We start from the raw sequence: 15,091 nt of genomic DNA on the forward strand, positions 1-15,091 counted from the left end.
TAGTATCTCTCTGTTGTCCCCTTTGCCCCCTACAGGGCTACAATAAGGCAGTTGACTGGTGGGCCATGGGTGTCCTTATCTACGAAATGGCTGCTGGTTACCCGCCGTTCTTCGCTGATCAGCCCATACAGATCTACGAGAAAATTGTCTCAGGGAAAGTGAGTGTGAATTGTTACAAAGTCTGGTGACTATTGCGGTCCAACCTGGCCACACAGTCATAATTGGCTTTTAGAAAGATTACTGCTAAATGGTCAAACCATACATGGAAATCCTGTGAACTGAAGGAAGTCTGTATGGATTACCTCAATTACGGCTAAAATCTTCCTTGCTACAGGGATCATTCAAACGTAAGATTTAATCAGCATTTTTGCACTGCCGTGATTTTAGTGAAAATTGGTCATCGTGTGGCATGTATAGCCGTGTACCATTTTGTACTAGTGGTAAAATGTGAGAGCAATATCTTCACAGTATTTTAACCCAACTGGCATGTCGCAGGTGCGGTTCCCGTCGCATTTCAGCGCTGACCTGAAGGAATTGCTACGTAACCTGCTGCAGGTGGACCTCACCAAGCGCTACGGCAACCTCAAGAATGGCATTGCCGACATCAAGGGAGCCAGGTGGTTCGGCAGCACGGATTGGATTGCAATCTACCAGAAGAAGGTAACCGTGAGAATCCGTTCCTCCCCTGCCTGTTGGGCCCCGCCCTGCCCCAACCTGCCTTATGTGCATTGAGTTACCATGTACTGCTGAGCCCAGCCCCAAAAACAACTCCGAGAAGTTGAATGCAACCTTTACCTATGTGTGGTACCAAGAAGGCTTGTTCAGAAATGTACATGCAAGGTGCTGTAAAAGATGTGCTGTAAGTACAGGAAATTTTGCTCAAACAGGTTACCAGTCCAAATCAGATTAACTCTCTTTTTATCAACAACTGGTTCCCTGCTGGTTATTGCTGAGTATTTACATAGTGCATTTGCTAACCAACAGTCTCTGCTCGGCAAGTCTACAAAAATAGGCCCAGGCGTCACTGTGGACTTATTCCAGCAACCTGCCTTAGAAGCCATTGCTGCAGCGTTAGTACTGTCTTTGTCATGCTGAAAACCATATACATCATTAACGTCCCCTCTGATGAATGGGCCTTGTGACGTGCCCCATTTCAAGGACTTGTGACATGCGTGCCAAGTGGCCCATGCAGTAATGGCGCCTCCTTGGTTTAGTCTGGAGTACACCACACCTATTGTATATTGCAATTAAAAGTTGACCTTGGAATGGGAAACTCTTTTCCCATGTTTTCTTTTCCCGTGGAATTCATTTTCATTTAAGAAAATGTCAAAAAAAGTGGGAAAACATTTTCACACTCAAGTGGGAAATACTTGCAGGCCTTGAGAAATGCAATGTGAAATTCCCCTTCAATGTTAACTTTTAATTGCAGTGTACTCTCAAGTTGCTATTAAATGTCCACAATTGATCCCTGATTTTCTTTTGTACTTCTGCGCAGGTTGAAGCCCCTTTCGTACCCAAAGTCAAAAGTCCCAGCGATCCCAGCAACTTCGACGACTACGAAGAAGAGGTCCTCCGTATCTCCCAAACAGAAAAATGTGCCAAGGAATTTGCCGATTTCTAACCAGGACTTGTTCCCCACTCTGCATTGCTCCTCCCCCAAAGCAACCCACCTGTCCCCACAGAAGATCAACCACCCCTCGTCCCCCACCCACCCACCCCTCAGTTGATACCCATGTGTGCTGATCTTTGTTTGCGGTCGTTTCCAAGATTGAAATGGATTCCAGTCTGCTGGCCTCGAAGAAAAAAAATCCAGTCTTTTGTTCAAAGGGAGACTTTGCACGACAGAAGCTTTCTTCAGCCAAGCTCAGCCTGTATTATCAGCCCAGTGTTACTGCCGACAGGATACACTTCGGCAAGAATCTATCATCTTCAGAAAGACACCACAAGCCACCCATCAACTCACCCACAGCTCTCTTGAAGTCAGCATCTGGAAATCGATCAAGTCATGGATTTGTCCTCTTGTTGAGGACGAGCATTGCTGGAGGTTTCCTGGGACGGTTTTCCAGGAGTGTGTTCACGGTAGTCCACAGAGTTCGGAAACCAGTGGTCAACAGATGTGATCGGATACCAGGTAAAATGGGTCATCTTTACCACCGATGTACAAAAATGAGGTGCTGGCTTTCTTTTAAAACTAGTACCTTCTGATTATGTGTATACCTCTGATGATCCAAATGGTAGAAAAGTGAATTGATTTTGGGTGCGCAAAGCAGTATGGGGTGCATTCTAAGAGGGTCTTAAAACTGATTCAAGTTTTCATACGTATGTGGTTTGTATTGTAGCAGTACTGGACATTTGCCAAAATGACCACTGTGCGGGTCATTTTAACCGGTCTTAAAATTGGCTTGGTAGAAAGATAGCTTTGCCCTACCAATGGCAGTAGTCACAGTCGGTGCTGGCCTTTGATTGGCTAGTTAACAGACTGGGCACACATCCAGGGGTGGTCATGCACTGGCCAGTTAATGCCAGTTTCTTTTAATGGACGGGGGGGGGAGGTTTAGAAAACGGTTTTGTGTATATAGTCGTGAATGTTAACCTGTTGTGTTCACGGCAAAACATATGCGTTACGAGTATCAGTTTTCCCAGCCCACAACTAATCGGCTTTTGTTTCTTTATGAAAGGCTTCGGCCAATTTGTAGGGTTGCTCCCTACATCTTATTCAAGAAAACAGAAATTTACATGTAGATTGATTAAACTGCCTTCCTCGTACGAGAGAAAAAGAAATTTACCAAAAAAAAAAAAATTTACAAATATATATGAGAGAGAGAAATTGTACATAGGTCTGCCTGCCATGTTTCACAGTGTTTGTCGAGTTCATTGCGAGTAACAGATTACGTTCTAAATAGCGGTTTACTACTGTTGGTTAATTGTTGTTAAAAGTTGAACAGTTGTAATTATATATTCTCAATGAAAATGAGAATGTTTGGAATGCACTTGTACATGTAACTTCTGGAGGTATTTCTTGGGGAGGGGGGGATGGCATTACACATTAGCATGTGTATATTAATTCTTGGGTTTTTTTAGTATGATTTTTATGATGTGTTATTAAGGTGCAATATGATGATGTCGTGCCGTAGCAGTATGTCTCTCTCTAAAAGTGACTCTGACAAACAACAACATTGTGACTTGAAGACGTCAGCATTTTACTCCTTTAAGTAAACAGACTTCGTATGCTTGTCAGTGCATGTAGGTGAATGGAAAGTCTTGTATTATACACAAGAATGTTGAACAGGCAGATTTGATTATGTCCATGGTAGTCACTGGAGTTGGTGCTGTGGGTGGTGAAGTGTAACCCGCTTGAGGAGCCAAGTGGTATGCAGTGCATGCAGCTGATTTTTCAGCAGAATGTGCACAAAGCCAATTTGCAACAGGGTGTCCACAAAACCCATTTCTGACTAAATGCACGCAAAGCTGATTTTCAGCTGAATGTGCGTAAGGCAGATACTCGACTCAATGCTCCTAAAAGCTGATGTTCGACTGAATGTGTACAAAGCTGTGGCCTCTGTGCAAGGCAAAAGCCTCTCTGGGCGCTGATGCATGACATAAGTTACAATAAGTACTGAGGTTACAGTTAAACACAGAGCACCACCAGTAAGGGGCTGAGAACAGAAAACAAAAACATGTTCTGACCTCACTACCACAACACGCATCCAGTGACCCGAGTACATGTATGTAATCTATCTGTGGCTTCTGTGTTTCTAAAAAACAAGTTACATTACTTTCAGGGAAATTTTCTGGTGTTTTTGTTTTCAGTTGTCTCATGAAATGTACACCTCATCCCCTTTGGCCACAAATTACCTTTACTGGTACTTTGTTTTAACTAGGCTTGTAAAACAACACTTGAAGCTTTCGAGAACTGGCCATAAGAGGGCTCACTGTCTATAATAGAGGGACCACGCTTTAGAAATATTCAGGATATGCTTTGGAACATTTAAATGCACCTGATGTACATTACTAAAAATTCGTTTTATTAATGAAAAACCCTGCAAGCATTAAAAGAACAAAGCATCTGCTTTTTAATAATGAATATTTTAAATGTTTAATTTGGTAAAAAAGACAATCATAACATGTCTTCTGGCTACCTGTAGTGGAGATTGGTATTGGAAATTCTTGAACTCGTTAATAACCCAAATCCGGAGCTTTGAAAATCTGACATACGCATTTCATCTTTCAAATGCAGAATTTCTACTATTTAACATAATGCCAGATCCCAATTCACAACTGCTTAGTTTAGGTGTGATCTTTTCTTGAGGAGGAGGGGGTGAAAATATTATGCACTTCACAAGAGTTGTGGGTCTTAATGTTCCTGAACGGCTAGTTGAATCTAAAAAAAGTGTTTCTCTTTGAGCGGATCTCTTTGGCACCCTTTTGAAAATGTTCATCTCGGTAGTTTTTGTGTTTATTTAAGATTCCTGTAATACTGTACCATATTTTGTTTTGAGTTACATTCGTTTGTTGGAGATCTTTCGGAGAGAATAATGTCATGTTTGGATGCAACTTAAAAATTTTGGGGGAAAAAAATTCACCTATGACCCCCATGAGATGTGTCTGTGTTGGTTCAAAGATTCTACTTAAATCAAATTGTAATGTTTTGAAAGTGAGTCTAGGTCAGTTTCAGTTGTTTTTTTTTAATTACATGTAGGGTCCAAATAACTCTTCGCCCGGGGCTTTGATAACTATTGCTGTGCAACAGTGCAACCTTTTGCTCTTTAGAGTGGTGAAATTCAAAGCTACTTTCCAAATGTCCAGCTGTAAGTGCTCACAGTATTCAGGGTTCTAAAATTGGGACCCTATTTATCATTTATGCTTTGGCTAGTAATGTACCCAGAAAAAACTTGCACCCAGAGCTTGATGGACTAATATTTGGCCAACGTATACATGTACATAGTTTTCAGAGTTGTTTTTAATTCAGGTAACAATTTTATCGGGTGGTACTTGTAATTTTGTTCAAAGAAAATGGCTCAGTGAAACCCAGAATTGTATAAATGTATATTTAACTGGCTTGAGAAGGGGCTACAGACGTGCTCGGTGCGCCCTGCTGACTAAGGCTTTCTCCAAAGTTATGGCTGTGGCTAGGATTGATTTGTGTACAGGTTGATGGCAACAGCAAGTGGGTGTAGCCTCCTCACAGATATGCTTTTGGAAGTTGTAGCCTCTTACTCAAGCTCTTGTGTCTTTACACACAAAGATACAGTATCCATGTAAGTCACAGGCTGCTGAACATTTATGGGAAGGCTCGTTCAAAGCAAAATGCATCCGTGGAACACTTTGGCAGGGGGAAAAAAAGATAACCTTGCATTTCATGTAAACCCCTGAAGTCAGAAAAAAACTGTGTATCCATTTGCTTTCATGTCAACATGCAACATATGTGCAGTTGAACCAATTGAAATTCCGCCATATCATTGTCTGTGTGTGAGCATAAAAATTTGGGGCCTGGGGAAGATGCTGCAGTGTTTGTGCATTGGACTTTTTTCTTCTCTTAAGATGTTTTTAACACAATGAAGCTGACTTCATTTTACAGCGAGGACCTAAAATTGCCTCCTAGTGAAAGATGAAAAACATCTACTCCAGCCTGATCATTTTCGTGAAGGTATTTCCGCAGTTTACACTATTTTTCCTAATTTTTGGCTCAGCACAATCGGCACGATCACAACTGTTTCCTTTCGGAGCTCATGCCTGACTTATTAGTTTCAAGTCAGACCCACCATGTTGACAGACATGTGCTGTTCTGGTACGGAATGATAACACTGTGATGCAGTCAGATATTACCAATCCCAACAAACAACATTCGTATCGGATTCCTGTACATTGAGTAACTCCGTTCAGTATTTATTACTCCTTTTAAAACCTGCTTCAACAATTCGCGTTTCACGTGTTTAGGTTATAACGTTCATTCGGGAAGGGGCGTTTTGTTTCTTTTTTTAATTGTGACCATTGAAGCACGTCGATGTGATGTAAATAATTTTGGAATTCATTCGTGTTGGTCGTCCTGAGATTGTTGAACTGATAAAAGTTACGCTGTTTACTCGGGCGCAGATTTTTCTAGGCATTTTGGAGAAAGAGCTCCCAAAATAAAAAAAGAAAATTTGCTTGTAACTAAAAGAAAAAGAATTATATACAAAAATATTCAAAAAAAGACAAACAGGAAATCTATTTCATTTGTAAATTTATAAATGTGGAGAACAATGGACTTGAAATGTGTACCATCAATTCATGTGTAGCTGGTATTGACGACTGTTCATGGTTATTGTAAGATTTAACAAAAAAAAATCAACCTTCTCTGGAACATAAGTATATCCGTTTGGTTTTTATTGAATGTTGCAGCAAATTTCTGACAAGTTACCTACGGATGAAGTTCTTTACGTACAGTGTGTATACCTCATGTATGTAGCTCGGTACTGTTTGACCAAAAAAAAAATGAAAAAAAAAATGGTCGCTTTTATAGAGTAGTTGTAGACAAATTCTATTTCATTCACTGTATACGTAGTTCGGATGCTTCTACTGAGTTTCTGTTGACTTGTCTCGTTGCGTCAGTGTTTTGGATTGTCGAAGAGGGGTCATTTGCCAACAGAATAGGAAGAGATTGTGCATTTGGAAGCAGTACAGGTAATAGACTTCTTCACTTAATAATGTAAATTCTCCTGTACATTAACCCGAACCATACTTCATTGAAAAAAAATTCTATATATATGTAATTACACCTTGGTTGTTAGGGTTAATATGAAGCCAAATATGTAACACTCCAGAAAGTGGAATTACAGGTAGCTTGGAAAGGTATTTTCCCGCCACTCTAAGGAAACCATTCGGTCCACTTCCACTGTCCCTTGCATGGATGACGCTTTCCATATCCAGAGGAGAAATTTCCAGGGAAAAGGTAGTGCGATTATGCTTTTGGGAGAAGCCCTCCACTGGTGCATTTTTAACCACTGCTGCGGCAAGTTGCTCAAACCGCTGCTGTTTGGGTCTCTCTGTGTTTTTTTCTCCTCTCTATACGGGAGGGGGGCATTTCTCATTTCCTCGCGGACCCAAATTCGGACTTGTTTGTAACGTCGGTTAGTAGATGCCCATTACAGTGTAGTGCTGCAAGTTTTGTGTTCAAAAGTGGATGCCTTTTTAATATTTGAGGATCCAAAGATGTTAAATAAAAAGTCTACGACTGATACATTTGCCGCGTGGGCACTTGGTTTTTACTTATCCTTCTGCCAGGTCTTTTGAGCAGCGAATTGGAAAGAAACTATAAAAATGCCTTGGAGAAAGTTCCATCCAGCGCAGTGGTTGTGATGTCCAACGCCACAGCTATGGGCTAACATTGCAAGTGCCAATAATGGGCCTGTGTACTAATGACGTGACGCTTTGTTTCTATCTCCACTTCCCTCTGGAGCTTCAAATTCGGTGTCTTCACAAGGCTCTCGTCAGAAACCAAAGTCGGTAACCAAAGTGTGATGTCGTCAATACATGGGCCTATTTGTGGTTAGATTTGGTCGCCGCCTGCTGCCTTGTTGCAAACACTCCAATGTCTCCCGTCAAACTATTGAACACCAGCATGTGTTCAATCAGTTAACTACGGTTAACACAACCATTCGAGATTGAACTTTCCCCAAATTACAGTTACAAAAAATATACAATTATTCACTATAAAATTGCAATAGGTTTTATCAATTCCAAACATGGACGGAAACTCTGGAAGTGTAAATACTCAACACAAATACTAGTTCATATATATACACACACACCATAAATTACATTCTCCATTTGAAGTCCAAATCAAATGTTGGTGTTCTTGACAAAACGTAGCCTGGCGTACCCAAACCAGGAAAATTGGTCACTCTTCTGTTTTTGTGCACCGTCAATTAAATAACCCATGGCAGTCTTGATAACCCAAGGCAGTCTTGATAACCCATGGCAGTCTTGATAACCCAATGGCAGTCTTGATAACCCAATGGCAGTCTTGATAAGCCAAGGCAGTCTTGATAACCCATGGCAGTCTTGATAACCCAAGGCAGTCTTGATAACCCAAGGCAGTCTTGATAACCCATGGCAGTCTTGATAACCCAATGGCAGTCTTGATAACCCAATGGCAGTCTTGATAACCCAATGGCAGTCTTGATAACCCAATGGCAGTCTTGATAACCCAAGGCAGTCTTGATAACCCAAGGCAGTCTTGATAACCCATGGCAGTCTTGATATAACCCAAGGCAGTCTTGATAACCCATGGCAGTCTTGATAACCCAATGGCAGTCTTGATAACCCAATGGCAGTCTTGATAACCCAATGGCAGTCTTGATAACCCAATGGCAGTCTTGATAACCCAAGGCAGTCTTGATAACCCATGGCAGTCTTGATGTATCATGGATCTCTATAAGCCACTTGTGAGTTAAATTTGAATAAAATCTGGTATATTGTGTTATCTGATTGCATAGAAACGTAACAATTTTAATTCGCCAGACTAAAGACACTGTTGCTATACCTCGTGATTCGGGGCAAGCTTTTGCATAGCAACCAGGAATGGTCTCTGGAATGGACTGGTTCCTTTGTGCCCTTCTTATCCATTGAGAACAGTGTATTGTTGCAAGGCATCTCTTACGTAACTAAGCAAAAGCTTGCCCCAAATCACGAGGTACAGTAACAGTGGTCTTAGTATGGAGAATTCAAGTTATGTTCATTTGAATTTAAAGAACTTGGTATACCAGATTTTATTAAAATTTAACTTGCAAATGGCTTATTGCTTTTTCCCCCAAATCTTTGCCATGTCACTGAGAGGCCATGAATTATCCGCTGCCACGACCTCTCATTAACAGTTACATGAATAATCTACCAGGAAAATCTTTCCATTGACAACCAGAACTTGGCCTACCGTAGGAGGTCACACGTATTCGTATCTCACCCTTGAGTTTTAGCAGCAATTACACCTCTGGTAGGGGTTCCTCTGGCTGCGTGCTCAGCCCCAACGCCTCCAGGAATTTTTTCTCTTCCTCCAAGTAGTCCAGATAACCCACTCGCATCTTGTTCTCCACTTCCTCTGTGCTGGGTTCTGCAGGCTGAGCCATCTGAAGGTGAGAACACACAAGATGTGTTGACATCAAACAAACAAACATACCATACACCCAAGTCTTGGGGCAGTACCTTGCCCTATTTAGGACGTGGATTGATTCCGTTATGCCGCTCCACCGGACAAAACTGGTACAATCACTACCTACGTGGTTGAAATCGACGATTAAAAAAAAAAAAACGAAGTCCAAACCATTACAATATGAATAGGGATTGTTCTGAGAACACAAATAGAATGGGGAAATTCCAAGACCAAACCAACTACTCTACTGGTGGCTTACCACGATGTGGCTAGGAAGTGGTAGTAACGAATGCAATGAAGCGTGACGTGTACATGTAATTGGTAGAACTGAAACTGTTTACTGAGAGCAATGAAGCAAGGTACGATGACTGAGGTGAGGTGTGAGCGAGGGGGGGGGATTCTGCAATTTTATATAAAAAATCAGAAAAAGACGAAATCTAACCATCGTCCGCGCCTTGCATGATTGTGATGGCAGGATAATATCTCTTTGATGGGGGCTGACGCCTACGCGCACAAGTTCGTACACACATGGCGCGGATTGTGCTAAACAATGTGACAAATTTCCGTTGTGCAGTCCTGGCCTGTGCGCCCGGTCAAAATGAACCTCACCAGACTCTCTCTTCTTTGACTGGTGAGGGGGTACCTCTACGAAACGCAGATTTTGTGATATTCACAAGAAGGGGGCGGAGCAATCTGAACTCAGCCCAGTGCCTCCAAGAACCGTGAGAGCCTGAAAATGTCCAGTTAGGTGTTTAGCCTTCAAATGACTGATGCAACGGGCAAACCCTTTCATTATCTACATTTTTTTGACTGACAGTGTTGTAGTCGAGACCATCACGACCAGTCACAAGACCTGACACAAGACCATGCACAAGACCAGTCACAGGACCTGACACAAGACCATGCACAAGACCAGTCACAGGACCTGACACAAGACCAGTCACAGGACCTGACACAAGACCAGTCACAAGACCTGACACAAGACCAGTCACAAGACCTGACACAAGACCAGTCACAAGACCTGACACAAGACCATGCACAAGACCAGTCACAAGTAACTGTGTGAACGTTGACAAAGGAATGCTTTTGTTGCAGTTCATTTGATTAGCTTGTGACTTGAATTCAGACTGGAGGTCTTGTGCTGGTCTTGTGAAGTGGTCTCGACCACAACACTGTTGACAAGGCACCGTGTTTGGCAAGTGCACCCACCTGGGACCTAGTCCAATCAGCTGACAGGGAACAGAGCATTAACTAATGACATCTCACAAAGCACCAAGCCGTTGCTATCCTCTTTCCTGTCTTACCTTCTGCTGTGCCTCCTCTGCATCCAGCCTTCGTTTATTCTGGATGTGGAAGTCTTGTCGTTTGTCGATGAATTCCAACCGTTTGACCTCCCGCTCGATGTAGCTGGTCATACTGGGCAACTGGTGTAAGAAATGCAAGTAGATGAAACCAGTTATAACCAAAATGTAATCTGATGCAAATTTCAACAGCAACCGATTGAACAAAATGCTTCCGAATGCAACAAAGCGTGGCAACGTTTACTGAGGTGCATTATGGGTAAAAGGTGGGGACGACAATCTGTGCTATTATTATTTCTAGTCATAACTTTGAGAATTCCTCAAAAGCGCCCACGGCGCTGTAGCTCGCAAGCCTGAAGAAACCTGTAGAGAGGAGACAGTGAGAAGCAGTTACAGTTTTAGAGGTGGGAGGAAAACGGAAAAAGGAATATTCTGGGTAAAACCCACAAAACCAGGTAGGGACTGAAAACCCAATCCACAAGTGGACCAAGTCGGGATTCGAACCCGGACTGCAGAGGTGGAAGGCGAGGTAAGAACCACTATGCCAACCTGACTCCTAGAACATCACGCTCATGAAAAATTGTCAAAAAGGTCCTGAGATTGAGAAGGCCTTTTTTTTTTCCAAAATGGTTTGTGTTAACTGTTGGGGCGCAACTGCGTGTATCAAGCACATGACCAATGCCGGAGCTGCATTTTTCAAGCGTCCGGAGACTGCAACTTTGCTCGGTCTAAAGTCACACGAAGGCTCGCATGACTGACGACCATGGCCACCATCTATGATTTCTATCCCCACTTATCGCCCACAATGCACTGCAGTAAACATTGTGTTACATCATTATGTGTTAGGTCTATTCCAACCAAAGGAAATCAACACAATTAGATCATATACTACAAAATGCTCACCCTCTATGCAACCAAATTCTAGTCAATGGAACCGAATGCAACCAATGCAAATCCCGACTGCAAAATTACACGGCAAACATAGAAATCTAGAGAACTGACAGGCCCTATTCTGACCTCTCCGATGGTGGCATGACGCAACGACCAAGGTACTTCCAGGATGTGTAAGGTCCCCACGCTGTCTGATACCGCCAACAGTTGCTGCTTGCCTGTCCACAGAAAAAATCAACAAAAATCAACATGTTGCATGTTAACCTACTTGAGGACAGCGGATACTATAGGAGGGCGCTCTTTGACCTGGGTAGAATCCTCTGTCTTTACTCCAAATTGAACTCCCACTTCAACAGTGCTCTTGTGTCTACCATACTTCAAAAAGGCTCATGCCACCCCACCTATTAGTTTTGAAAGTTGTGTTAAAGGTCTTTGAAAGAATCTTGACTCGTGTAAATCAAAACGAATCTCCAAACATTCATGTTCAACAGGAGCTGAAACTGAGTGGTACATCCAAAAAATTTCTCCATTTGCTCTTTCAAGAGCTAACTGTAAAAACAAAATCCTGTCAATTTTGGCCACTTTCTTCATATCTGTCTGTCTGGAAGACATCCTGTCGCCCAATTTTGTCTCTTATCGTGAATTGAGCACTGGCAGAGCAGGATTTTATCGACTGAATTTGAGAGGGAAATGGGGTAGTGACTGTTGGACTTACTGTTGACAACCCAGGGATAGATCTGGGTGATGGTGGATGCCGATACGTTCTGGGACAGCGACGGTTCATGGGTCTTGTCCAGGAGGTCCCAGATGTCGATGTTACCATCACTACGACCGACGAAGAAAACAGCCGGCCGGGTAGGTGACCAGTAGCCGGCCGTCAGCTTCTTGGGGGCAGTGGCTGATTGGATGATTGGACCGCCCTGGAATGAGGGAGGCACAGGAGGGAGATTGTGACATTGCATTTTGGGTTGGATGCAAACCTGGATGTGAACCTTGGACCAACTGATTGGTGCATCAGGACTGACTAAGCCTTGTTGGCTCAATGGGCTGCAAACCATTACGGACCCTTTTTGTGCCATTGGAGAGATAGCAGACCCCTTGACCCCCGTGGTGCATGAACATCACCTTGCATGGGGCTACACACTCATATCAGGCCCTGCCCTAGACTGGGATGAGGGGTACAAAACTTGTCTAGGATGGAGTGCAGCATGTGCCCATTGGCCTTTCGGTTTCGCTGGCTATGCGGAACGGTGACAGAAACCAGTAAAAGAGAGGCTGTTGACTTAGTTGTCCGATTCAGGCTAAGCCTCGATAGGCGTGCCCACTAAGAGGTCAAAGGTGAGTGCATCACCCCTGTGCATGCTTGACCATGCCCCCCTCCTCACCTCAATTCCTTCCTTCCACAGGGTGAAGTTCCAGCCCCCAACGGCGAGGACAAGATCCTTGAAGAACGGCGAGCGTTGGAGCGTATTGATGCCCCAGTCATGGTACAACTTGGCAAACTGGGGCCGTGGGGCTGGCGTCAAAGTGAACAAGCAAAATGGCACCATTAAAAAGAGTACCAAGAGTGTAATGGCTTTGCACGTGACAGGTAGAGGGCGCTTTGATCAGACACAAAATACCGATGTTTAACTTACGTTGAATCTTGCCAGAGTCAGCATCCTTTTCCAGCTTCCAGTCAGCATAAACTAACTCGCCAGCCTACAAAACATGGAAAAAATTCTTCAAAAAAAGCCTTCAAAGTGTTCGATAAACCTGTGCATGACTTGACCTCTCAATGTACCAAACTGTACTAGATTTTCCTTGAAATATTGTGAATAGTACCATACTATGCTGGCATGTCATCAGAAAATCTCACTTAAATCACCGCTAAAAATCGTTTCAGCCACAAAATTTATCTGAAGGAAATAGCTGATAATTCTTCAGGATTTTGAAGGACTAGGAAAGTTCTTGGGTGGTTGACAAACACCTTACCTCCGTCCCAACAAAGAATTTGGAAGTGACGCCTTCCAGTGGTTTCTTATCTTTGGCTGAGCCGGTTCTCAGAGAGCTGCCCATGCCCATACTGGCACCCATGCTGACCTCTGACCCTTTGCCTCCCTGCTTCTCAACTGAAAAAAAAAACAAAAAAACAATTGTTCATTTTAAGGCATTGGTAAAATTTTGAAGCTTTGGAAAAGGTCACAGAAATATCACAAAGAATGGCACGGACAAACTCTGACCAATGAGAGGAATCGTCTGCAGGCACAAAGGCCTGTGTTGTAGTCGAGACCAATTAAGACCTTCACCAGACCAGCACAAGACCTCGAGTCTGCATTCAAGTCACAAGCTATTTAAATGAACCGCAACAAAAGCATTCCTTTGTCATTGTTCAGCCTGTTACTTGTGCTTGGTCTTGCACATGGTCTTGTGTCTGGTCTTGTGTCTAGTCTTGTGTCTGGTCTTGTGTCTAGTCTTGTGTCTAGTCTTGTGTCTAGTCTTGTGTCTAGTCTTGTGTCTAGTCTTGTGTCTAGTCTTGTGTCTAGTCTTGTGTCTAGTCTTGTGGCTGGTCTTGTGTCTGGTCTTGTGACTGGCCTTGTGCATGGTCTTGTGTCTAGTCTTGTGTCTAGTCTTGTGACTGGTCTTGCACATGGTCTTGTGTCTGGTCTTGTGTCTAGTCTTGTGACTGGCCTTGCACATGGTCTTGTGTCTGGTCTTGTGTCTAGTCTTGTGACTGGCCTTGTGCATGGTCTTGTGTCTAGTCTTGTGTCTGGTCTTGTGTCTGGTCTTGTGTCTAGTCTTGTGACTGGCCTTGTGCATGGTCTTGTGTCTAGTCTTGTGTCTGGTCTTGTGTCTGGTCTTGTGTCTAGTCTTGTGTCTAGTCTTGTGACTGGCCTTGTGCATGGTCTTGTGTCTAGTCTTGTGTCTAGTCTTGTGACTGGTCTTGCACATGGTCTTGTGTCTGGTCTTGTGTCTAGTCTTGTGACTGGCCTTGCACATGGTCTTGTGTCTGGTCTTGTGTCTAGTCTTGTGACTGGCCTTGTGCATGGTCTTGTGTCTAGTCTTGTGTCTGCTTGTGTCTGGTCTTGTGTCTAGTCTTGTGACTGGCCTTGTGCATGGTCTTGTGTCTAGTCTTGTGTCTGGTCCTTGTGTCTGGTCTTGTGTCTAGTCTTGTGTCTAGTCTGTGACTGGCCTTGTGCATGGTCCTTGTGTCTAGTCTTGTGTCTAGTCTTGTGTCTAGTCTTGTGTCTGGTCTTGTGTCTGGTCTTGTGTCTAGTCTTGTGTCTAGTCTTGTGTCTAGTCTTGTGTCTAGTCTTGTGTCTAGTCTTGTGTCTGGTCTTGTGTCTGGTCTTGTGTCTGGTCTTGTGTCTAGTCTTGTGTCTAGTCTTGTGTCTGGTCTTGTGTCTGGTCTTGTGTCTAGTCTTGTGACTGGCCTTGTGCATGGTCTTGTGTCTAGTCTTGTGTCTGGTCTTGTGTCTGGTCTTGTGTCTAGTCTTGTGTCTAGTCTTGTGTCTAGTCTTGTGTCTAGTCTTGTGTCTGGTCTTGTGTCTGGTCTTGTGTCTGGTCTTGTGTCTAGTCTTGTGTCTGGTCTTGTGCCTGGTCTTGTGCATGGTCTTGTGTCTAGTCTTGTGTCTGGTCTTGTGCATGGTCTTGTGTCTAGTCTTGTGTCTGGTCTTGTGTCTGGTCTTGTGTCTAGTCTTGTGACTGGCCTTGTGCATGGTCTTGTGTCTAGTCTTGTGTCTGGTCTTTGTGTCTGGTCTTGTGTCTAGTCTTGTGACTGGCCTTGTGCATG

At 43.4% G+C, this 15,091-nt stretch overlaps 2 protein-coding genes across 2 annotated transcripts in view; one reads left to right on the forward strand and one right to left on the reverse strand.

Moving 5' to 3' along the window:
- On the forward strand, nt 1-7,219 carry LOC147795012 (cAMP-dependent protein kinase catalytic subunit 1-like). The gene is made up of 3 exons (XM_087132343.1): nt 1-158; nt 496-660; nt 1,496-7,219. The coding sequence occupies exons 1-3, from the start codon at nt 66-68 to the stop codon at nt 1,619-1,621; spliced, it is 384 nt and encodes a 127-aa protein (XP_086988469.1). The 5' UTR covers nt 1-65; the 3' UTR covers nt 1,622-7,219.
- The window catches only part of LOC147795013 (dynein axonemal intermediate chain 3-like), a 22,791-nt gene continuing 14,045 nt past the window's right edge, over nt 6,346-15,091 (reverse strand). The window contains 7 exon segments of the mRNA XM_087132342.1: nt 6,346-9,104; nt 10,432-10,551; nt 11,446-11,537; nt 12,035-12,239; nt 12,705-12,835; nt 12,957-13,020; nt 13,294-13,430. Of these exon segments, the coding sequence (XP_086988468.1) occupies nt 8,961-9,104; nt 10,432-10,551; nt 11,446-11,537; nt 12,035-12,239; nt 12,705-12,835; nt 12,957-13,020; nt 13,294-13,430 (893 nt within the window). The 3' untranslated portion in view covers nt 6,346-8,960.

This window comes from Acanthaster planci, unplaced genomic scaffold (assembly GCF_054643075.1).
Source record: "Acanthaster planci isolate LZ-2023a unplaced genomic scaffold, COTS_SCS Contig219, whole genome shotgun sequence".
Lineage (NCBI taxonomy): Eukaryota > Metazoa > Echinodermata > Asteroidea > Valvatida > Acanthasteridae > Acanthaster > Acanthaster planci.